Source organism: Salmo salar, chromosome ssa28 (assembly GCF_905237065.1).
Source record: "Salmo salar chromosome ssa28, Ssal_v3.1, whole genome shotgun sequence".
Taxonomy (NCBI): domain Eukaryota; kingdom Metazoa; phylum Chordata; class Actinopteri; order Salmoniformes; family Salmonidae; genus Salmo; species Salmo salar.
The window spans coordinates 27,922,501-27,947,401 of NC_059469.1; the positions used below are offsets into that span (position 1 = coordinate 27,922,501).

Below are 24,901 nucleotides of genomic sequence, written 5' to 3' on the forward strand. Positions count from 1 at the left end.
CAAATGTCTGGAAAAGTGGTGTTGACTTATTTCAATGGGAGGGGGAGAATGGAGTCAATTCGATGGCTTTTAGCGGTTGCTGGAGTTGAGGTAAGTAGGCTAAACAAATAAAACACAATTTTACTGTAGGGTGTTTAAATGAGTTGAAATAGTGGCTAGAGTGAAATAGTGGCTAGACAAACATGTGATGCCCACAGATGGATCACTGAACTGGATGTTCTGTCATAATTAAAATATACATTTTATGTCCACAGTTTGAGGAAGTGAATTTAACAAAGCGCCAGGAATATGTCAAACTGTTGAGTGGTAAGTTTGGTCACAATGGTAATAGAACTCTGATAACATGCTCATTGTTTTGAATGGTGTTTAATTGTTTAACCTTATATATATTTTTTAGATGGAGCACTCATGTTTGAGCAGGTTCCCTTGGTGGAAATGGATGGAATGAAGCTGGTTCAAACCAAGGCTATCCTGAACTACATAGCAGGGAAATACAATCTCTATGGGAAAGACTTAAAAGAACGAGTCATGTATGTATGACATTTTTTTGTGATTTAATTCTAACTTTTATTTACTTGTATTGCATAAGTGAAGCTGTTTGTACAAAAAAGGAGGGAAATCTGCTATGGTTTCAAAGGGTTTGGTTTTCATTTAGGATTGAAATGTATGCTGAGGGCGTGCAGGACTTGATGCAAATGATAATGGCGTTGCCCTTCATGCCGCCTGACGCCAAGAAAACTAAACTGGAGGAGATAGAGAGGAAAGCAACAAGCCGTTACCTCCCTGTGTTCGAGAAGGTACTGTATGATTTGGGCCTTGGCCAGATGGGAAGAGTAGAGCTCACAAAGGGGAGGAAATCTAATCTAAGCCGTTATATTAGCATAACAATTGCAACATACCATGTTTGCTAAGGCAACAGAAAAGAAAGTTGACACGTTTGTACAAGTTGTATTGCATAAAGAGGCTGTGCTTGTGATTTTCTCACAGGCGCTAATTAGCTCCCAGTACCTGGTGGGTTATCAGTTGAGCTGTGCTGATGTCCAGCTACTTGAAACCACCTTGATGTTGGAGGAGAAATTTCCAACAATTCTTTCCAAATTCCCTGTTGTTAAGGTAAAGTTGATTACAAATGCATTTTGTTCTTGACAAAATAATCATTAGTCAAATCATCTTGTTACATTTGAGTCTCATCAAAACATGTTAGAGGTTGACATAACCCCAGTAGCATATGAATATCACATACCAGCTCAACAGCACATTTGTTAGATATCAGTATACAATATGACTGGCCATACCGGTTCAAATGTACTGCTACAATACCCTGGGTGTGTCCCAATAATCTCTCCTCTCTCATGAAGTCTCCACTCTTTCAGTACTTCCCACAAATCTCAAAGCATTGGATTAGTGGAGGCATATTTCTTTTACCAGTAATTGCCTTTCAAATCAGTGAAGGGAAGCAAACACGTGCACACTGGGAGGAAGGATAGATGATTAGGACATATTACACAGCAGATTTAAAAGAAGGGTAAAAAGATCCATGGATACTTCAGTTGATTCATTCTTGATTGGGTGTGAATGCTTTTCTTTTCAGGCTTTTCAAGGGAGGATGAAAAGCCTACCAGCCATTCACAAGTTCCTGCAGCCAGGCAGCAAGAGGAAGCCTCAACCTGATGACGTATATGTAAAGACTGTGTGTGAGGTGTTAGACTTCAAGCTCTGATGCTCATCTAAACATGAAGTCAGTTTTACTTGAAAGAGTTGAAGCTAATATAATATATTACCTATACATTATTCCATATTGTCATTCCAAGTCATAATTTCTTGTAACATGTTGTGGTGGAGAAATTATGACATAAGCTTATGAATTGTTTAACCCTGTCAATATGAGTGTGTGTATTGGTTGCAAAACTGTTTTATAACTTGTTCCCTTTGTGCTCACAAGAAGAAGTTTCCGACAATACCCAAGAGAGAACCGTGATTTACTTGGGTGAACGCCCAGAAATAGCCTCTGAGAAATTTATCAGGAGCAGGTGTCTTGTTACACATTCTCTTTTGTACCCAAAACTCCTCGTGCTGAGGATGAATCGTGTCTGTGTGAGTTGTGTGTATCCTAGTATAAAAGGTACTTGGGGACAGTCCCCTCGTAGAACTTCTGACCGACCTGTACTGAGTGTGCAGAGTTTGTTGTAACCTTTCCACTGGCGTGACTCTTAATAAAGTTAATTTACTAATTGACATGATGAGTCCTTGATGGTAATTTCTATTACAATGTGTAAGGACAATTGTTTAACGAGACAAGTATTTTATGTTTTCCAATAATGTGCACATAAAGAAAGAAAAAGGCTGTTGAACAAACAAAATATCCGCTGTAATTAAACCCTCCGTGTCTGTTGTGAGTTTTCCATCATTGATAGAAGATATTTACTGTCATGCAACTGAATATGATTATGTAAAACTATTGAAAGGTAAGTAGTCAAACCTGTAATGCTATAAAATGTATTTTGTACGAGTAGTAAATGCCATTGTATTTCTGTTCCCATATCCATTGAACAAATCATAGCCTGTGTGCTTATAACCAGTAGTATATTTACTTGTTCAACAAAAAGTGCTCCTTTGTTCTTACATTGACTGAGTGAATAGTTATTGTAAGACTGTACTTTATTCAACGTAAACAATTTCCTATGAGACAACATAACTATTCAAGGAAGTACAGTTGTTTGCTAAAGTATTCACCCCCTTGGCATGCTTCCTATTTTGTTGCCTTACAACCTGGAATTCAAATGGATTTATTGGGGGGTTTGTATCATTTGATTTACACAAAATGCCTACCACTTAGAAGATGCAAAATCTTTTTTGTGAAACAAGAAATAAGACAAATGGAAAACTTGAGCATGAATACCTATTCACCCCCCCAAGTCAATACTTTGTAGAGACACCTTTTGCAGCAATTACAGCTGCAAGTATCTTGGGGTATGTCTCTATAAGTTTGGCACATCTAGCTACTGGGATTTTTGGCCATTCTTCAAGGCAAAACTGCTCCAGCTCCTTCAAGTTGGATGGGTTCTGCTGGTGTAAAGCAATCTTTAAGTCATAGCACAGATTCTCAATTGGATTGATGTCTGGGCTTTCCAAGACGTTTAAATGTTTCACATGAAACCACTCAAGTGTTGCTTTAACTGTATGCTTAGGGTCATTGTCCTGCTGGAAGGTGAACCTCCGTCCCAGTCTAGTCTCTGAAAGACTGAAACAGGTTTCCCTCAAGTATTTCCCTGTATTTAGAGCCCTCCATCATTCCTTCAATTCTGACCAGTTTCCCCAGTCCCTGCTGATGAAAAACATCCCCACAGCACGATGCTGCCACCACCATGCTTCACTGTGAGGATGGTGTTCTCGGGGTGATGGGAGGTGTTGGGTTTGCACCAGACATAGCGTTTTCCTTGATGGCCGAAAAGCTCAATTTTAGTCTCATCTGACCAGAGTACCTTCTACCATATGTTTGGGGAGTCTCCCAGATGCCTTTTGGCAAACACCAAACGTGTTTGCTTTTTCCCCCTTCTTTAATCAATGGCTTTTTTTCTGTCCATTCTTCCGTAAAGCCCAGCTATGTGGAATGTACCGCTTAAAGTGGTCCTATGGACAGATACTCCAATCTCTGCTGTGGAGCTTTGCAGCTCCTTCAGGGTTATTGTTGGTCTCTTTGTTGCCTCTCTGATTAATGCCCTCATTGCCTGGTCTGTGAGTTTTGGTGGGCGGCCCTCTCTTGGCAGGTTTGTCATATTCTTTCCATTTTTTAATAATGGATTTAATGGTGCTCCGTGGGATGTTCAAAGTTTCTGATATTTTTTTATAACCCAACCCTGATCTGTACTTCTCCACAACTTTGTCCCTGACCTGTTTGTAGAGCTCCTTGGTCTTCATGGTGGCCCTTGCTTAGTGGTGTTGCAGACTGGGGCCTTTCAGAACATGTTTATATATACTCAGATTATGTGACACTTAGATTGCACACAGGTGGACTTTATTTTTTACAAATTATGTGACTTCTGAAGGTAATTGGTTGCACCAGATCTTATTTTGGGGCATCATAGCAAAGGGGGTGAATACATATGCACGCACCACTTTTCCATTTGTAATTTTTTAGAGTTTAAAAAATATGTACTTTTTTAAATCTCACTTCATCCAATTTGGACTATTTTGTGTATGTCCATTACATGAAATCCAAGTAAAAATCTATTTAAATTACAGGTTGTAATGCAACAAAATGGGGAAAACACCAAGGGGATGAATACTTTTGCAAGGCACTGTAACAACCTTTTTACTCACCATTCACATAGCATTTAGTCATTGTGTATGTGCACTCATTGCCCCAGTGCTGCATACTTTAGGAATTACATAAAAGCAGCAATATGATCATAGGTTGCAGGATCAAGTTCTTTAAAGAACGTACAAACATTAAGAATGATTAGAATAATACATATAGGCAAGCACAAACAATGTGCAAATGCAAATTCATCCCTTGTGATGACATTTTCCATCTTGCTTTAGTTGGTTGTTGTATTGTTCAAATCACATTACAATCACACTCATGAAGAGAAGTCGTAGGACCATCAGCACACTGAGTAAAGAAAACAGATATGATAACTTCATATTGATTGTGCACATTAATTATTTAATTAGAAACATTCCAATACAAGGTCAATTGTAACAGACATCAAAATACAATAAAAATCAGCAAAGAGTTTCATGAACACATTCACCTAACCTCCATATATTTCAAAACCATGCAATAATGAGTATAGTGGACTTTTGATGATTCTCACCTTAGTCCTGCCATGATACCACCTGGCATTATTTTACCAGATTTCTTGAATCTCATTCCCATTACTATTGTCAGCGCTCCTGAGGCAACTGAGAAAAGAAAAAGATGTATGAAATTTTATATCAAAACATGTCAAGACCTAAAATATACACATCCCAACACGTATACATCCCAGCATAGCAGGCATACTAACCGAGGGAGTAGAAAGTCTTGGTTGGGTCATTTGAAATCATGAAGGCCCCATAGGTGGCTATGCTGCCAAACAATAGCCCAGCTATCAGTGACATGACACTACCTGTAGTAAAAAATATATAGAATATCTGTTACTTGCCATCAGCTTGTTAACAGGGTCAAAGTCAGTAAGACCAAGGAGCTGATTATGATATACTACAGGAACGGGGTCCAAAAACACGTGTACAGTCGTGAAGAAGGCGCGACAGCGTCTCTTCCCCCTCAGGAGGTTGAAAAAGAGTCAAATCCTCAAAAAGTTCTACAGCTGTACCATTGAGAGCATTTTGACTGGCTGCATCACTGCCTAGTATGACAATAGCACCGCCCTCGATCGCATGGCGCTACAGAGGATGGTGCGGACAGCCCACCACATCACTGGGGCCGAGCTCCCTGCCATCCTGGACATCTGTATCAGGCAGTGTGGAAGGAAGGCCCTGAAAATCGTTAAAGACTCCAACGCCCCAAAGCCATAGATTATTCTCTCTGCTTCCGTATGGCAAGCGGTACCGGTGCATCAAGTCTGACACCAACAGGCTCTTGAACAGCAATATGACTGATAAATAGCTAACAAAATATCTACACGGACTATCTTTATTTACCTTTCAGTTTTGCACAGGGCCCTGCACACGCACACACACACACACACACACACACACACACACACACACACACACACACACACACACACACACACACACACACACATTATATGCACATACATTTATACTGACTCTATACACACTCACATAGAAGCTGCTGCTGTTAGTGTTTATCTTATATCCTGTTGCCTAGTCACCTTAACCCTATACATATTTACCTCCCACCACTCCAGTATCCCTGCACATTGTTAATATGGTATTGGAACTCACCCTGTACACAGTATAATTATTTAGTTATTGTGTTCTTCATATTTCTTCTTCTTTCTGGTGTTTTTTCTAGTATTACACTGTTTTTGATTATTGCATTGTTGGGTTTTGAGTTTGCAAGAAAGGCATTTCACTGTACTTATGCAAGTGACATTCAAAACTTGAAACTTGAATGAAACTGTGATAATGACAAATTAATGTTGCTTTGTGCATTTTGAACTGCTTGACTAGAAACTCCTACCTTTTTTCTTGTATCCCATGAATCCCCCAAGGACTATGGCTGCAGCGTAGCCAAATCCAAGCCAGTCAATTGCCATTGCAGTGCTGTGGAGCAGGAGTATGGGTAAACACCAATTAATCTTAGACTTCATAGCTAACTGTTACAAGATACTGTAGCTAGATACAATTATGTAGCGAACGGAAACGGACACTTGACAAACACTGACCACTTGAAATATATGCATACAACTCAGATAGGAATGTAATGAATTAATTTACCTGGTATTTGCTAATTTAAACGTAAAATAAATGAGTAAAAATGTACGGCTGTTGTCCCAATGGGTTTGTTCGTTTTGCATGCCCCGGTGTCCAGGATGAGTGGAGGTACTACATTTGCGACCATTCCATTGGTGCTTAGGTTAAATCTTCACCCACCCGGGTACCGGTCCATGCAAAACTAACTAGCCCAGTGGCACTAGGAAGTGTTATGTGAAAGTGCGCATGCGCGCTCACAGCTGCATCACTTCCCTTTCAACCTGTCTTCAATAGCCCACTAAAAAATATATTTAAAAAAATTAATTACGAAAAAGAAACGAACAAAGAAAATACCAAAAGCTTTTGATTGTCATTCCGTTATTACATAAGTCTCAAAAACACAAATGAACACAAGCATAATTGAATCATTGAACAAGTTTATGGTGTCAGATCAGGTTTAATAGGGCAAGGTGAGTAGGTCAAAGTACATTAATGACTAAGGCACTTTTTCTGCACTACATTAACAAGTATTAAAGGATATGCATAAGAGCAGCACAATCTTCTGAGCTTTCTTAGCAGTGAATTAGATCATTTGAGAGGAATATTTAGGAAATTAACAAATACAAAATATAAATGTATCTCTTCAATCAACAAGGTAACATTTTCATTCTATATTCATAGGATTTTTTTTTGTATCTCTTAAGTGCTGCTGCATTTCAGGAAAGGCATGCACAACTGTTCAAGTAAGGTACAGGATGTCAACAAAACAGTCTGCCTATGTTCATACACTACATAACCAGAAGTATGTGGACACCTGCTCGTCGAACATCTCATTTCAAATCATGGGCATTAATATGGATTTGGTCCCCCTCTTGCTGCTATAACAGCCTCCACTCTTCTGGGAAGGCTTTCCACTAGATGTTGGAACATTGCTGCGGGGACTTGCTTCCATTCAGCCACAAGCATTAGTGAGATCGGGCACTGATGTTGGGCGATAAGGCCTGGCTCGCAGTCAGCGTTCCAATTCATCCCAAAGGTGTTCAATGGGGTTGAGGTCAGGGCTCTGTGCTCTTCCACACTGATCTCGACAAACCATTTCTGTTTGGACCTCACTTTGTGCACGAGGGCATTGTCATGCTGAAAACAGGAAAGGGCCTTCCCCAAACTGTTGCCACAAAGTTGGAAGCCCAGAATCATCTAAAATGTCATTGTATGCTGTAGCGTTAAGATTTCCCTTCACTGGAACTAAGGGGCCTAGCCTGAACTATGAAAAATAGCCCCAGACCATTATTCCTCCCCCACCAAACGTTATAGTTCTCACTATGCAATTGGGTAGTTAGCGTTCTCCTGCCATCCACCAAACCCAGATTAGCCCGTCGGACTGCCAGATGGTGATGGGTGATTCATCACACCAGAGAACGCGTTTCCACTACTCCAGAGTCCAGTGGCGGCAAACTTTACACCACTCCAGCCGACGCTTGGCATTGCGCATGATGATAGGCTGCTTGGCCATGGAAGCTCCCGACGAACAGTTCTTGTGCTGACGTTGCTTCCAGAGGTAGTTTGGAACTCAGTAGTGAGTGTTGGAACCCGAGGACAGAATATTTTTTTACGTGCTACAGCACTCGGCGGTCCCGTACTGTGAGCTTGTGTTGCCTACCACCTCGCGGCTGAGCCGTTGTTGCTCGTAGACATTTCCACTTCACAATAACAGCACTTGACCAGGGCAGCTCAAGCAGGGCAAACATTTGACAAACTGACTTGGTGGAAAGGTGGCGTACTATGACGGTGCCACGTTGAAAGTCACTGAGCTCTTCAGTACTGGCCGATTCTACTTCCAATGTATGTCTATGGAGATTGCATGGCTGTGTGCTTGATTTTATACACCTGTCAGCAACAGGTGTGGCTGAAATAGCCAAATCCACTCATTTGAAGGGGTGTCCACATACTTTTGTAGATGTTGTGTATGATAAAACAACTTCAAAGAAAACTGCATTTAAATGTATACTTGAAACAAACTCCAAAGTGAATAATAAAATACCATTGGAACAGAGTGGAATAGCAACATTTGTGATTATGAACATGTTATACCATGGCATTGGGTAAACATTTTGCACTGTATGTGGGTGTGTTCGGTAGCCACAATGTATTTTCTGACCAGTGACATACAAAAGCATGACACATTACTGTAATAACGGAATAAAAAGACTTGTAGCATTGCGCCAGAGTATGAAAAAGACAACATGGACAAACTCTTACTTGATGAAACACCAAGAGGTACTTTATTTACAAAAGGAAATAAAAACTAAAACATATTACTTTTGTTTCTCAAAATCAAGTGCTTTAAAAACAATATTCAACCACATACTACTGACACCAAAAGCTCATAACTGAAGACAATAACACCAATAAACTATGCTGTGCAAAACAGTTCCAGTGCTGTCCAGTAGATGGAGTCCCAGTGCAGTCCTCTGGGTGGAAGCTGAGGACAAGCTCCTCTGGTAGAAGGCACACATTTCTGGGTTCAATTGGCACAATAGTGTCTACCAGAATTGTTTGATTATTTACAATCAGTTTTTTTTTATCAAGTTGACAGAATTAATCAAAATAAATTGAATGAATTAAAGTTTTTAAACTATTGCCATTCCACATTGTTATTAAAGGAAGGATATGTAAATGAGACCTTGGTATGGCAGGTGTAATTACCATGGGCTAATTTAATCCATATTGGAAGACCACTTTAATTTTTCAATAAAATAAGAATACCAACATTTAAAGTGACAACAGTTGAAAAAGTTGTTTTCATTATGAAAAATTATGGACATACAGTATATAACTGTTTTTAGAATAGTGACGCATATTATACAGTTGACTTTGTAAACAAAGGAATATGAATTCTATATTGTGATACACTACAATTGGCCTTCTCAATATATAGCTATCTCTACCTTTTGTGTAATCTGTAACATGGCAAAGGCAGCATTTACAAAAATGACTCTATAACAAGCTCTTTAGGTCAATTAAAAAATACAATATTGGTTCCTCAGGTACAGCTGACCTGATTACAGATACATTCCTCCAACTAAAACACTTGTTTGATACCCCTGCACTTGTATAGAGTTTGGCAACAATTTGTGGAACTTTTGCAAAAACTCAAACAAAGCACATATACAGCAGACACGTTGTAACCGGGCAATAAAAAGGAGAACTTTAAACACATGGCTAAGTAACCATCACTTAGACCTAAACACTCCATCACCCTCAATAATGTATTAATTGGACAATTGAATAAACACTAATCACTCTCTTTTGCAATGAGTACTTTGTAATTAGTACTGAAAATTAAATCTGCTCTCTAATGCTGGGTTCACATGCTCCTCGGAATAAGACACTCTAAACTATCTTACTGGAAAGACCAGAGGACGATACATGTTATCTCCCCTCTCCTATTTCCTGCTTGGATACTCATAAATAACTCAAGAGTTATGAACATTCTGAGAGTTTCTCAGTCCCGAGTTGTTAATAATTCCAAGAGCACATGAACACAGCATATAATCTCAAACAGAGAGCTGAACCCTAACTCTGGTAAACTCATGTTGAAAAGGGATGCTGAACACTGGATATGCAAAAGCACAGAATTTAATTATGTAATAGGCTAAACGGTATAGGGAAGAAAATCTGTCTATTCATACTTTATGGCTGAGATAAAAGGGGGAATTCAAGGAAAGAAATACATACAACATCCCCATTTTTCTCACCTTATCTGGTTGCAAATTGATGCACACAACCATAGAGCAATGAAGAAGCAGCACAAGAAACAAAACCGCTTTTCTATCCATCTCCCTATCTCTCTTCTTACTGCTGTTAGGGAGGCAATGAGCCATCCATTTGGACAGAATTCTAGAAGAACCAAACCTTAACAGCAACAAGTGCTTTGTTTCGAAAAACATAAGCCCCCTGCCTGATGGGTGAGTGAAAGGGCAAGGTCTTTCCATAGCCATAGCAGATGGCATTGATGACCACCATGAGCTTCCTATGGACTAACATTCACCCAGAGCCATCCCAACAGAGTCCCATACACCCAGGTTCGGACATAGAGTTTCCTGCCAGACTCCGTCAACAGCATTGGCAGTGTTAGCCCGCCCAAAAATAGCAGCGATGGCAACGTCTTCGTAATGCTCAGATGGGACCTTTGACCTTCTCCAGGGAATCTGCCTTTTTTGTCTGGATCCTCAGACTCATAGAAAGTAGTCAACATCCTGTGGCAAAAGAGAGAAGGTTCCCTTTAGAGTTAAAGCATATCCCCAGCTCATGTCTAATCAGCCAATCATGACAATTTATAACTGTGATTGTTAGTAAGTGGTAGGGTTGCAGAATTCCAGTAACCTTACACAAAATTCCTAGGTTTTCCAGTAATTCTGGTGGAAAGATTCCCGTAATTAAGTGAGAATAACCACGAAATCCGGAATCCTCCAACCAGGATTTCTGTAAAACCCGGCAATTTATCGCAATAGTCAGTGCACACTTCATGTGTGGCGGGGGCATCAACGCATTAAATGAGTTATCAAAGCAGACTAGCTCCAGCATCCTTAAACCTAATATTGCAGTCCACCATTTGAGTAGTTGAAGTGCTGTCGGCATTTCAGATTAATTTCAGATACATTTTCTTAACATGAACTCAACCTTGGCCTAAATGTGGAATTGGTGCATCGGTCAGTGTCGTAATGTCAGACAGGGTTAGAGAGAGGGTGGTAAGAGGATACTCACTGGTCCTTGATCTCAAATCGCTCGTGCAGCCACCTGCGGAAAAACACAGACTCCGGGGGAATTTCCTTCACGTCCACACGTTCAAAGTGGATGTGAACTTTGGGACATTCCTTACACAGGAATTCTGTCAAACAGAGAAAACATGAATGAGAGAGAAAACATGAATGAGAGACAAAACAACATCAGGAAGACCATAGCAGCCAACGACCACGTAGCCATCAAATTGTGTTTGCGAATGAGGCACTACGTAGGTTCAGATACAGTATCTTATGGATCTGAACTTCCGTCCTCTAACTCCAAAAACAGGAATTAAGTGACTACAGCTTCCACAGAGGTGTGTTTACAAAACACTGTACAATCTGAGCAGGATTTGAATGACCAGCTTTAGAAACGATAGTTTCCTCAAAAGCCCTGCCTGCTCTGTTTTTCTTACAGGCCCTCAGATTAGCCTATAGGCCTATTCTTAATCATAGTACCCATTTGGCATTTTCATATGACTCATCCAATCAGCCAGATCCACAAGGGTAAAGCAGTCATTAAAATCATTATCCCTCACACTACACTCGTGAGGGCAATTTGTAGAAATGGAGAAACAGCTGGATAGTTTGACAAAAGCCTCCTGAGATATAAGAAAGCCCAAAGACCACATGTCACGTCACTCAAGCCTCCCCAGAGGGGGAGCACTTATGACAGAAGTCAGCCTTTCCTGTGACCCATTGGAAAACAGACTTACACTAACTCCTGCCTTTTAAAGAAGGCCAAGATGGCAGAGTGATTCTAAAGCGTAGAGCTATTATCTCATGATAGACAAAACGCATTACACACCAGCTCTGATTCGTATGTCAAATTTCTCGAGAATTGATTTGACAAGAATGAATGCTCGGATGGTCTTCAATTCCTTGAGCCATTTTGTTCGAAAGACATGGCGTCATCTGATAAATATTAGAGGTCCTAATCGCAGGTGACATTTTAAAACCACTATATCAAACATCACTGACATGTTCTGATGTCATGATAATTCCATCAATGCAAGAGGGGCATTAGTCTTGAGGACTGGCAGCATTTTGAATCCTGCCACATGAAGGTTAAAAGCCAAGATAAGAGAAAAGTTAAATCCCTGCGCATGTTTTACATAACAAAACAATAACTCTGGTCAGACAGCTTGGCTGAAAGCTCCCATGGAAACGTTGACGTTAAAAGTAAGCAAACAGCTGAATCTGGGGACGTGCACCGAAACATTCCCTTGGAATAATTTCAACCAAACCCCCATAACCACTGCATCAGTCATTCAATGGATATTACATTTTATTTCAGTAAATATCAACATGGGTTCACATGATACCTAGGTTGAAAATATGCAGGTTAAGACAAGGGACTGATCAATGCGGAGCATTCGAAAAAAGAAACACATTCATTGGACCAGCGCTGTTGCGGATTTATTGAAAACGTGGCCAGCATTGGCTGTAGATCATTTGAAAAACGGTTAAATGAATAGACAGTAAAACAGGTATGCTATCGTAAAACAGGTATGCTATCTGTTTGCTGAGTAGTTAGCTGAAATTCACTAAGACTGTGAATTTTCACTTTCCACTTCGATGGCAAACTTTCTGTAGTGCAAACATTCACCTCCAGTAATTTTTGCTCTAAGACTGGTCCAATGAATTTGTTTATTTTCAAACGCTTATGCATGGAATTATTACATTCTCTTAACCGTTGTTATTTCAACCTAGCTTGAAACCAGGAATAGCCTGGACACCAGCCAATCAGAGCAAATGCTTGTGTGTTTTATCAATAAGGGTGAAAGATTAGAGGTGACAATATTTGATTTCCAAATGATTTGATGCCCATTGAGTTTGGTTGCAAGAAGGTTAACCGTTTCAGTGCGGAAAACATTCCTGGTTTCAGTTCAAACACGGTCCAATATTTCCTCCCTCAATACAGTCATCTCAATAACATGTGAAATACTGGGAAATTAACAGGAGGTGTACTTAGACAAACATGCTTTTCTATTCTTCCCATGCTGTTTACTACCAGTACATCACTGTTTATTCCTGAAAGCAACAGGATGTTTTCACACCAAGGCTTTTCAAAAACACTTTGGGAACACAGAGGAATCAAAAACACCACAACATAACACGCACTGTTTACAGGAAGCCAACTTATTTTCTGTTTTAATTAGGAGAACAATGTTATACTGATAATGAACTGAGTAACTCCAGTTGCGTGTGGGAATTTAGAAGATTATTGCATGCATCAAAATCCCCCCTTAATACCTGAAAGAACTGAATTATCTGGAACAACCTCATACCTGGCATTGATGGGGCAGGATGTCTTTCACTGCTTGTGCCCAGTGTTCCCTCATACACCACGGTGACATCATACACAGCATCCAGGTGGTCCCTCATGGTTTCTATGGCAATGTGCGAGGCTTTCATTCTTGGGGTCAGAACGTGGTCCAAGACAGCCAGTCCTGAAGGAAATGAACAGGTGAGCATTTGGTAATTTTTTTACATTTACATTTTATCTTATCCAGAGGCACTTACAGGAGCAATTAGGGTTCAGTGCCTTGCTCAAGGGCACAGACAGACTTTTCACCTAGTCAGCTCGGGATTCAAACCAGGGACCTTTCAGTTACTGGAGTTTGGTTGCAACGCTCTTAACCACTAGGCTACCTTGCCGCTGTTAAATCTCTTGGTTGTGCCAGGTGACATGCAATGTTAATTATAGCAAGTTTCCAATAGCGGTGCTAAACAAGACACTGTTTCTAGTACCAGCATTTCATTTGGACCTTTCAATGAATGCCAAGAAAAAGTGTAGTGTCTGGGGAATAAAGACCTCCATTCAAATAATCAGGTCAAATAACCTTGACTTGTTCACATGACTGAATGGTAGACAACAGTGGACGAATTGAATTAGCAACGGTCAAACTATCCCATAATGACGTCTTCCAAATGTCACCCGGTTGTTGTAATCACTGATCAGAAAGATTGTTGGCTGCATTTGAGACCAGCAATTATCTAAAACCATATATACACACAATTAATAGGTCATTTAACAGGCCTGTTATTCTCCCCTGATTTAATCTTGATTGTACTCTGTCCAAAGTCCACAGGTTTTTCTTTGGGACAAACTACTACTGCATAACAAAAGTGTTGTCCCATCCTGTTGTTGGTAGAATATACATGGCACCATCACTAGGCGGCTTCCACCCGGTTACGTAACCCTGCACCTTAGAGGCTGCTGCCCTGTATACATAGACTTGGAATCACTGGCCACTTTAATAATGTTTACATATTTTTGCTTTACTCATCTCATCTATATATACTGTATTCTATTCTACTGTATTTAGTCTATGCCACTCTGACATTGCTCATCCTAATATTTATATATTCCTTAATTCCATTCTTTTACTTTTAGGTTGTGTGCGTTGTTGTGAATTGGTAGATATTACTGCACTGTGGGTGCTAGAAACACAAGCATTTCACTACACCCGCAATAACATCTGCTAAACGTGTATATGACCAATAAAATGTGATTTGATTCTCCTTTCTCTACTATACCCCCCACCTTACGGCGAGCAGATCATATAGTCATGTGCCAAGCCCAAATCCCTAGAGCGGTTTACTTGGACTTAGAGGGGCAGGTGATATTTCACATTTTGATTTCAGTGACAGATTTTCAAGTTAAATCTGTAGCTACGCACGCAAAGGACTGCAGTTTATCAAGTACCACACTGTGTATATGTTACGCTCCATAACATGGTGAAAAAGCTGTGAGGGCCAAAGCAATTCATTGGGAAATCTGATGGACAAATGTTTCAAGTTCAGACAAGGAATTATTCATTTTTATTAATATTCCACTTTAAATATAAAAAATAAGTACCTTATAGTAAACTATAAGTAATATAGTCTGCTGCCAAACTAATAAATCCTACTTTATTAAACAAAATGTCTGCCACCAAACTAATACATGCTACTTTATTAAACAAAATGTCTGCTACCAAACTAATATATTCTAATTATTAAACAAAATGTCATATGCATCAGCTTTTAAACCACTAAAATTTGCCCTTGCGAATTAGGTCTAGCAACATTATAAATCACTTATCAGCCAGCAGTAAAATACTTTTGTAATCACAAGTTAATCTTTTGCCCAATTTTTAAGCTACAGCCTCTGGGATATTTCATTAAAGCAGATCACTGGTTGGAGCTGCCAAGCTCTTGGCGTTGTACCAGCAATCCACTGACGATGAGAAAAAATACAAAACAGCCAGGCGGCTTTTCATTTTGTCTAAGCTTCCCCTCTAATGCTGTCAACAAATATTTTTACATAGATGGCAAAAAGTTAGTTGTGGGTAGAATGTATCTGCTGTTATAGTAAATGGATTTTGCTTTCATGTTGCGAGTTGGATCAAAAACCTTTGTAGAAGCTGAAGTACCTGTTGCAATGCATTAACATACATGACCCCTCATTCATTCATCATCCCCAAAGCTTTGCTACTAGGCATGCAAGAATACACTCCTTCTAAATCAGTAATACTACATTTGAAAGTATGAAAGAGCACCTTCTTTAGCAGAAAAAGCCTGGCTGTCGCTGATCATCTTCTTGAGTTCAGGGTTGTATCGGGTTCCTTCTGGGAAGATGACAAGATACATCTGCACAGAAAACAAAACAAACAGGGATGGAGTTAGGACAGGAAGTCTTACAGGGGAGATCAGCACATCATTGCTCTTAAGATAAGTAGTATACAAGTACAGTTTTACAGCAAGGTTACTTGACATCAAGGTACTGACTGGTACCCATTTCATACATCCCTGTCTATACTCTACATACCCATGGCTGCACATCTGAAAACTCTGCAACTTGGGTGTCATGTAGACTAGACAAGTCATAAAATCATTCCAAAAACGCTAGACCAGCAGACCAAACAACAAGCTGTGGATCTTAGTGTCCTGGGAAAAAGTTATTTGGCAACAACTGTCCTTCCTGATATAGACTAGACACAGAGAAACATTTAGAAGGGACGTGCCAGTGACCAAAAAGGCCAATCTAAATATTTCAGTTGGTTTCATGTATTTTGTATCTTTTAGAATAGCAATGCTCTTTAAAAAATGACAATTTGGATAATGTAAGAGCACTTTCATGGTATTCACTGACAACCCATCAATACAATCCATATGAATGAAGTGACAGTATTAAACATTCGTTTTGTTGGCAGCCATGTAAAAAGTTATAGCCTGCAATGCAAAAAACATGCAAATATAATATTTATTTTTTAAATGGTTTTTGGAAGGAAATAACATTCACATAGACAGTTTCTGTCAGTGTGCTCCATAAATACTTACTGGTGTTCCCAACACTGTCTGTGAAGAGAGCTTCTTTTTCATTGCCTTCTCGTCAAACTTTGCACTTCGCTTCACGTAGACACCTCCATGCTAAAAAAATAAATAAAAAAAAACATTTGGTAAAAAATGTACACAAAACAGGCTTAAATTAATCATACCAATAAGCACAACACACATAACATATCTTTGACAGTGCAAAAATCTTTCACATTTTTTAGTGACCAAAGTGTAATAATTTGCTGTTGTTGGGGGGGGAGGGTTGTTACAGGTATAATATTTAAATGAATCTAATTTCATATTCAGTTCATTTATTTTTCATTCATTATTTCACACACACACACACACACACACACACACACACACACACACACACACACCTTGTTGTAACTGGGGGCTGCCACTACCTGAGAGAAATACCATCCATACAATGGGAGCCACTTCAGACCATCTTTCAGGACATATCTCACATGGCCAAGTGCTTTCTGCCTAATGGCTAACATGTCAGCAATGATCCAGTCCGCTGTATGACAAGACAAAGGAAAATAAGGGTTTTAGTCCAACTGCAGTGCAAACCGCAGCATTCTAACGAAATCCTCCAATTTCACCATATCATATGCCACACTTATATCTCAGAATGAAGAGAAATGAATTAGTAAAACATCTTGTTGAATAGGAAAAGCTCACCTGTGCATTGATGGTTGGAAAGGTAGACCACATTCTCTTTATTCTTTGGTATGTCTCCATAAATAACAATCTAAAGAAGGAAGAATGAGCACTATTTTAGGCCTAAAAGACACCTTAATGGCATAATGCAGGGACATCAGAAACAAAATGGAAGAAATTTGGTGGCCTAACTGATATAATTTCTGCCAACCTTTGTAATTAGACTTTCACCCAGGATTTTGTCGTGGAAAATCCACTTGGCGCTGAGAAATCCAATGGCACACCAGCCATGTCTCAGTTTTTTCATCCATAAACTGTTCTCATCATCTTAATAACCTTACATAAGCTATTAATAATGAATCAAGAGCGTCTGAACTTTGTCACCTGTTCAAACACCTGAGGCATTGTTGTGCTTCATGAGATAACATGTTTGAAACAGTACGGGACTCCAGGTCTTCAATGTGTCTACTGGTATTCCTACTGTAGGAATATATGCAATTATATCATTTTGAGAGCCATATTCAAGAACACCCACAATAAATCACCACCAGACTAGGCTTAAATAGAAAACACCAAGATGAACGACAAAAGGGTGACTGTGAAGTTAACCATTTAACTGATCAGACAAACACTGATAAACCGAGTGGCACAGTGGTCTAAGGCACTGCTTCTCAGTGCTTGAGGCATCACTACAGACCCTGGTCCGATTCCAGGCTGTATCACAACCGGCTGTGATTGGGAGTCCCATAGGGTGGGGAACAATTGGCCCAGCGTCGTCCGGGTTTGGCCGGAGTAGGCCGTCATTGTAAATAAGAATTTGTTCTTAACTGACTCGCCTAGTTAAATAAAGGTTAAATAATATTACAAATAAAAAAACTGACGAAAAAAAAACAGCATACCACAGGTAAAACTGGATGCCTTAATATATGTATAGAGACCACATTCATTTCTCAGCTTTAAATTAGCCATTATTTTGATCTCTAGTACTGGCCAAGTAGCCTGGCACTAATGACAACCACACTCTTACTACATACCATTAGACCTAATACTATCTTTCTCTGGTGACATCATGTAATAACATGTAATAACATACAAGATACTTCACAAGCTGTGAGTAAGTCAGTGTATCCTTAAACTAAGTGAAATGTAGGCCTACTCACCTCCACCCCGGTATAGTTTTCAAAGAAAAAGAGGACGAGGCTCTGGTAGATGTTATAGAGGTGGTCGTCCATCCTGCGGTATATTCTTGATGGTAGGAAAGCCGAAATCAAGCGACAAGCACCCCATGACAGTATATATGCCGGAGCTGTGCCTATCATAACCGCTGCAGGAAACCAGTACCGCAACGAGTACGTGTGCACAACAAGGGAGAGCAGCATTCTGTACTGCGTAATAGCTTGTTCAAGTAGCGATAACTAACGTTACAAGATATCTGGTATCTTAATACCAGACAGCACTTTCACTTCTTCTCTGTTGACCGTTATCTTTGTAAACTGTCAAAGCAAGAGATAGCTAACGCGTTAGCGGAAGCTTGACAGCCACCCCAAATTATCGCAGTGAGAAGTTGCAAATGTAGAAAAAAGCATAACGTTATAGTAATACCACATGTCAATGTTATGCATAACGCAAAAGTTCAACGTAAGAACTAGCAAACGACCTCGAATCTCCGATAGCCACCTAACTTTACCTAGCTAAACGGCTAACGTTAGCTAACGCCGCGGCTAACTACAAGCTGTCGCTAAACACTGCTCAACGGGCCCATGACCCAAACGATTAAATGCTGTCTTACAAAATAACGGTTTAAACTACATTGGTATATCACAACTTACATGCTTAGAATCTAAGTTCTCCTTGGCCCACAGTTACGTTTTAACTTCGATTCAAAAACTGCCTCTACCATGGACTCCATGGTGTAATGGGGCGTAACTCGTCAGCCACTTACCAACATCTTACAAGCTGATTGGTTTAAAGAAGAGTTCTGAAGTGGTGGTTGCTAAGAGTGGACAGTTGCTAACTTGCTGGTGTCAGTCTGAGGTATAAAACAACAGTGCCAGGTGGTCGCTGCAGTAAAGCAAGATCTGCTTAAAATGCTCTGAGTTTGCAAGCTATTTTAGTAGTAGTGTCTGTCTGATATGTGATCTGCAGTATATCTTGAAGGTAAATGACTGAGTGAATGTCAAATGGATGAAATCACTAGTCTGGTCCCTGTATCAGTTTGTTGTATAAGTAACCATCTTTGATGCATAGCAAACTCCTAGTCCAACTTCATATTACTGGGATTTCCATACCAAGAAATATGGAAGTTGCTTTAGATGTGTGATACAATCTAAAGGAAAAAGGAAGTAAAGTAATGCGGTTGTTTAAAAAGCAGAGACGGAGAGACGGAGAGTACAAACGTCACATTTCCCATAAATATTCTCAACCAAAGCTAAATGTTAATAACACACTGTCAAATACAAATCGTATCAAATATACTGTCAGTGGTGGAAAAAGTACCAAATTGTCATACTTGAGTAAAAGTAAAATACTATTTGAATAAAAGTCTAAAACTATTTGGTTTTAAATATACTTAAGTATCAAATGTAACGAGTACTTTTGGGTGCTAGGGAAAATGTATGGAGTAAAAAGTACATTATTTTCTTTAGGAATGTAGTAAAGTAAAAGTTGTCAAAAATAAAAAATAGTAACGTACAGATACCCCAAAATACTTCATAAGTAGTACTTTAAAGTATTTTTACCTAAGTACTTTACACCACTGTATAGATCTATCTATTACAGCAGCATGAATCACAAGGATAAACTATGAATGTAACTTTTTCTTAACTCTTTATACTCGGGGGAATTGCCCTATATGGACAGGGAGGGGTACATTTAAATGTTTATAACAGAAGAAATATGAGATGCATACAGTATGCATAACCATGGTAGCAATTGAAAAGGGGACAATTTTGAGATAATGGGGAAATTATCAGAACAAGTGTGAGGACACAACAGTTCACCTGACAAGGCTGAATCCAAACACTACACTCTTTATTTTATGTGCATTCTACTTGTAGTCTACCTTTACAGGAAGCGGCGCAGGTCCTAATCCAGGCACTTGTCATCTCCCGTCTGGATTACTGCAACTCGTTGTTGGCTGGGCTCCCTGCTTGTGCCATTAAACCCCTACAACTCATCCAGAACGCCGCAGCCCGTCTGGTGTTCAACCTTCCCAAGTTCTCTCACGTCACCCCGCTCCTCCGCTCTCTCCACTGGCTTCCAGTCGAAGCTCGCATCTGCTACAAGACCATGGTGCTTGCCTATGGAGCTGTGAGGGGAACGGCACCTCCGTACCTTCAGGCTCTGATCAGGCCCTACACCCAAACAAGGGCACTGCGTTCATCCACCACTGGCCTGCTCGCCTCCCTACCTCTGAGGAAGCACAGTTCCCGCTCAGCCCAGTCAAAACTGTTCGCTGCTCTGGCACCCCAATGGTGGAACAAGCTCCCTCACGACGCCAGGACAGCGGAGTCAATCACCACCTTCCGGAGACACCTGAAACCCCACCTCTTTAAGGAATACCTGGGATAGGATAAAGTAATCCTTCTAACCCCCCCTTAAAAGATTTAGATGCACTATTGTAAAGTGGTTGTTCCACTGGATATTATAAGGTGAATGCACCAATTTGTAAGTCGCTCTGGATAAGAGCGTCTGCTAAATGACTTAAATGTAAATGTAAATGTAAGTGACATGAGTTCTCGAACAGAAATGTGAAATTCAATTTTTTTACTCACAGGTGTGTGGTTTGCTTGTATGACATCACATCCTGCTTTTGATTTACAGCCCTCACCTTGACAACACCACAATATGCAAAGGTAACCCAATTTGCGGGAAAGAGGGGGGCAACTTGTTGCGGGTGCTACACCTGCTTAGAATGTCTGTCAGTTGAATCCCGCCGTAAAGCAGAGACCCAGAGCCCGCTCTCACATAATGTATAGTATGTTAGTGTTCAGCCACTGTGTTCCCATTTAAGCACTTATCAGTGACCAAATATGCAATTTTCAACCTGTATATGTGATGCAGTGTAAAGGGCTACATATTAATTAACACTGGGCTGACATCTTACCCAGCACCCACTGCTCGGAGAGAATCCTGCTCCCATCTGGTCTCTTGCCTTTGTACTTCTCCATGCAGAGGCCTGCCAGCCGGACCGTTTTGCAGACTGTGCCCCCACACAGCTTGATAAGCTCCACCAGGCTGTGGGTTGGGGGCTGGGCATCCCGGGAGACAAACATTGCAGGCTGACCCAGGAAAAGGTCCTGCTGGCACTCCCCTGCAGACAGGAGCGGCTTCAGATTACAGATCTGGGAGGAGAGACATGACAGGGTCTAAGGTGGTATGTATTTTCCCGGAAGGGGGAGTTGTTTGCAGTGTTTCTTTTAAAAGAGCCCATCTTAATATAGCTAAAAGAGTAGTTATTCAGCAATGTACATTTTGTATATGTATTGTGTGTTTGGCTGACCATTAGTTGTCACAACCAGTGTGTTGCAGTGTTCTCTTTTCACAAGGAGAGGGCAGAAAAACACCTTAAATTTGTAAACAAGTCTTCCTTTAGCCTGTATAGGGATAACCACATTTCATACAAACAGAGCTGCTGTCATCACCTGTATAATCAAATACTCTCCAAAAGGCTTGACCCCCATCTGACCCCAAATCTCACCCAGTCTAGTATTTCTCCACATGAACAATCTACTAACTTGGTATCGTGACAAATGTTGAATTTAAATAAAACATATGTGAAATACAACACGATATGTGAAAGGGATTTGAGGTTTGAATTGAAAATGAACATCTGCCTGCCAGAGTGAACCATAAAACCTCTTAGCAGTAAAATAATGTTATAACAGGAGTCATGATGAATGATGATTACATGTGGTTTTTGTAATCTGGGGCCATGCTTATTGACTTGTAATGATTGAAAATATGAACAAGCTAACCACATGGAAAAAAATAAATCCACTCATTTTGTTTACTGCTTTCCATTGTGTCATTTGAGGAATGGATTTAATGTCTTAGGTTTATAACGATGCACATTTTGGGGGTCCGACAAGGGGTAGAACAGGGTACCCATATTAAGCTTAATCTAAAGGTGATGCCCTACTCAGACCAGGTAGACATTTATATTTCACTATGAGGACACGTTGGTCACCCTGGACCCCAGTCCACATTTCTGTGTAAGCAACAACCCTTCTCCGCAGCCTCTTGGGGTGGATGAATACCCCTTCTCCACAGCCTCTAGGAGTGGATGACATTGGCTGACACAGCTCATAGCTTGCAGTTGTGCCGAGTAATACATCAAAGATTCAATAAAATGCCATTCTCCGCGCCTGGTTTGACTTCCTTGGGCTGCTGTCCAGGCTGTCCATCCTCATTGCCCGAGAGCACTGAATGAGAACATACAGGCAGTCTTCGCTGACATTGTGCTCCATTTTAAGACTACAGAGTGGGGTTCTAAGCTACAGGGGATGTTTGGAGTGCTGCTCCAATCTGCTGCTTTATGAATGAGTGCCAGAAAACAGGCTTTACTTCAAATTAGACCTTTTGGAAGTTTTTTTTGGTAGGCCATTCTCAGACTTTAAAGCATGTTGGTCCTCCTCTGTACATAGCAGGAGCCTTTTTATCACTAATACTATATAATAACATGTTGGTCAAATGGTTCAAAGGGAGAGTGAACGGAGCATTAAAGTACATTGTTCACTTCATGGGGCGTGATACTTGGAGTGGATTCATAATAAAGACATGAGGATTATCAGTGAAAACGGGGTCTTTCATCAGGGAACACTGATTTGAATCAAGTGAAGCATTGATTCTCAAGAGATTTGTGACAGAGACTTGGGCTACAGCTCAAACGGAGCATTGCAATTGGTTGAATATCAATCAGGAGACAACATCTCATATTATTTGAAGTAGGCTAACAATGGCATATACAGCTGGCAAAAATTGACACTCAATATAATGTTAAAGTCATTAGTCACGCCACAATATTTAGCATAAACCTCAACCCTAAACAAAGTCTGTCTGTGTAAAGTTATTACTCTGAACTAATGTATTGTCTTTACAGATGTAGGATCTTAATTGTATCACCCTGTTGTTGCAGGAAATCTCCTGAAAAGCAGAAAATGCTAACTTGTAGTGTATTCAAAGTTCAAAAGGGCTTCTAAGTTTGTAATTTCCACTTATATATTTCAGGCTTGACCCAACTAAAAATGTATCAACCCCTACAAAAATGTCCATTAATTATAATCCACACAATAATTAACATTTCCTATTGCTGTAGGATAATTTTTTTGCTGTGAGAAACTTGTCAAATTAAGATCCTATATATACATGTATCAATCTATATTGGAAAATATTGTGTGTGTTGGGGGGGGGTTGGATTTCGTTCAAATTATGTTCCTTTGGAAATTGAATTCGTCTTTACACTCTCCTTTTATGACATTCTAAGTTATTCCGTGGCTGTCAACATTTTGGTTGTTATTAACAAAAATTCAGAAAATGAAACACATTGAGTTTGTGGTTTTTCTAAAATTGGGTTCCAATCTAAAACAGCTGCTTGGCAGATTCTGTGCAGTCAAACAGGTCACACAAGCAGTCCTCAAAAAAGGTGACAATTGGGTTTACTTTATGAGAAGGTTAAGCTACAACAGCTCATCAAAATCACAGGTTTGCAGTAACTAGACATTAAATTACATTTTTTTTTTAAATCTCATGAGTCAAATAAATGAATGATTATTGAGAGACCAAGCATAATCTTAACACATTTAAGGTTTCTTCTTTCGTCAGCTGGGCCCAACAGAAATTCGACTTCCGCTTTGTCCCAACCCTTCCGAAAGACACGCATACGTATACAGGTTGGAGATGTGCAGGGGGCTGCCACACTGAGCGCCCGTGGAGCAGTTATGTGCGTCTTTGAAAATAAGTTGTGTTTAATTATCTTAAAATGTGTCCTAAGAACAAACTACTATTTCATAAACAATAAATACCTCTACATTATACACAACTACTACTAGTAGCCTAGTGTGTTTATATAGCCTTTTAGCATCCACAAAGGAGCATGAGCAGATTGGGCTTTGGATCACAGTTCCAGCATAAAATAGGCTAGGTCATTGTGTGAGTCACCTCCTTCCCCCTGATGAGCTTCCTCCAGACATGAAACGACTGACAGACAATCAGACGGCCACACATCTAATGGCTTAGCGATTCAACTGGAACCCATGAACCAGTTTTTCTGAAAGCGGCCTTCCTCTGTGGTCATCTGCCTAAAACGTGCTGCATTTCCTTCACATTCTGTTACATCACTTCACTTCCTGTAATTCCGCTTCTTGTGTGTGCTGGGACTTGAGTATGAGTAGAAGACCAATGCAATGCATTGTAACAGAAACTGATGCTTAAAAATACACACAGAATATACCTAAAAAGGTTATATGACCTTTGGAATATTTGTAAGACCGTTGTCTCAAAGTAAAAAAAAACTGTCAGTCAAAGAGATAGACTAGCTGTTTCACCCAGTGGTGAAATATGTAGAGCTTCAGTGTTAAGGGAAATGAAGAATGAAGCTAGTGGAGCAATAGGAAGATGACCATGATGGAGAAACATCCCTGGGGTTTAAGACAAAACATCCTCCAAGCGGATTCACTTCCTTTGTAGACCACCTGCATCGCCCCGTGTGTGATATCAGCGGTTTAATATAGCTCACATCA

At 40.1% G+C, this 24,901-nt stretch overlaps 3 protein-coding genes across 3 annotated transcripts in view; 1 reads left to right on the top strand and 2 right to left on the bottom strand.

Moving 5' to 3' along the window:
• Nucleotides 1-2,232, top strand: part of gsta3 (glutathione S-transferase alpha 3) — a 2,596-nt gene extending 364 nt beyond the window's left edge. The window contains 6 exon segments of the mRNA NM_001140755.1: nt 1-90; nt 255-306; nt 398-530; nt 656-797; nt 988-1,113; nt 1,592-2,232. The exon segment at nt 1-90 is cut by the window's left edge and continues 15 nt beyond it. Coding sequence (NP_001134227.1) covers nt 49-90; nt 255-306; nt 398-530; nt 656-797; nt 988-1,113; nt 1,592-1,720 — 624 coding nt within the window. The 5' untranslated portion in view covers nt 1-48 and the 3' untranslated portion in view covers nt 1,721-2,232.
• Nucleotides 2,233-4,286: 2,054 nt separating this feature from the next.
• LOC106589793 (transmembrane protein 14A) lies at nt 4,287-6,640 on the bottom strand. Its single transcript, XM_014180134.2, has 5 exons — nt 6,412-6,640; nt 6,155-6,237; nt 5,010-5,111; nt 4,818-4,905; nt 4,287-4,612 (listed from the first exon to the last, which is right to left on the bottom strand). The coding sequence occupies exons 1-5, from the start codon at nt 6,489-6,491 to the stop codon at nt 4,564-4,566; spliced, it is 402 nt and encodes a 133-aa protein (XP_014035609.1). The 5' UTR covers nt 6,492-6,640; the 3' UTR covers nt 4,287-4,563.
• A 2,002-nt stretch (nt 6,641-8,642) lies between these two features.
• LOC106589814 (1-acyl-sn-glycerol-3-phosphate acyltransferase epsilon) lies at nt 8,643-19,325 on the bottom strand. Its single transcript, XM_014180182.2, has 8 exons — nt 18,323-19,325; nt 17,184-17,253; nt 16,904-17,019; nt 16,500-16,589; nt 15,719-15,809; nt 13,463-13,624; nt 11,155-11,278; nt 8,643-10,646 (listed from the first exon to the last, which is right to left on the bottom strand). The coding sequence occupies exons 1-8, from the start codon at nt 18,539-18,541 to the stop codon at nt 10,421-10,423; spliced, it is 1,098 nt and encodes a 365-aa protein (XP_014035657.1). The 5' UTR covers nt 18,542-19,325; the 3' UTR covers nt 8,643-10,420.
• Nucleotides 19,326-24,901: the final 5,576 nt, after the last annotated feature.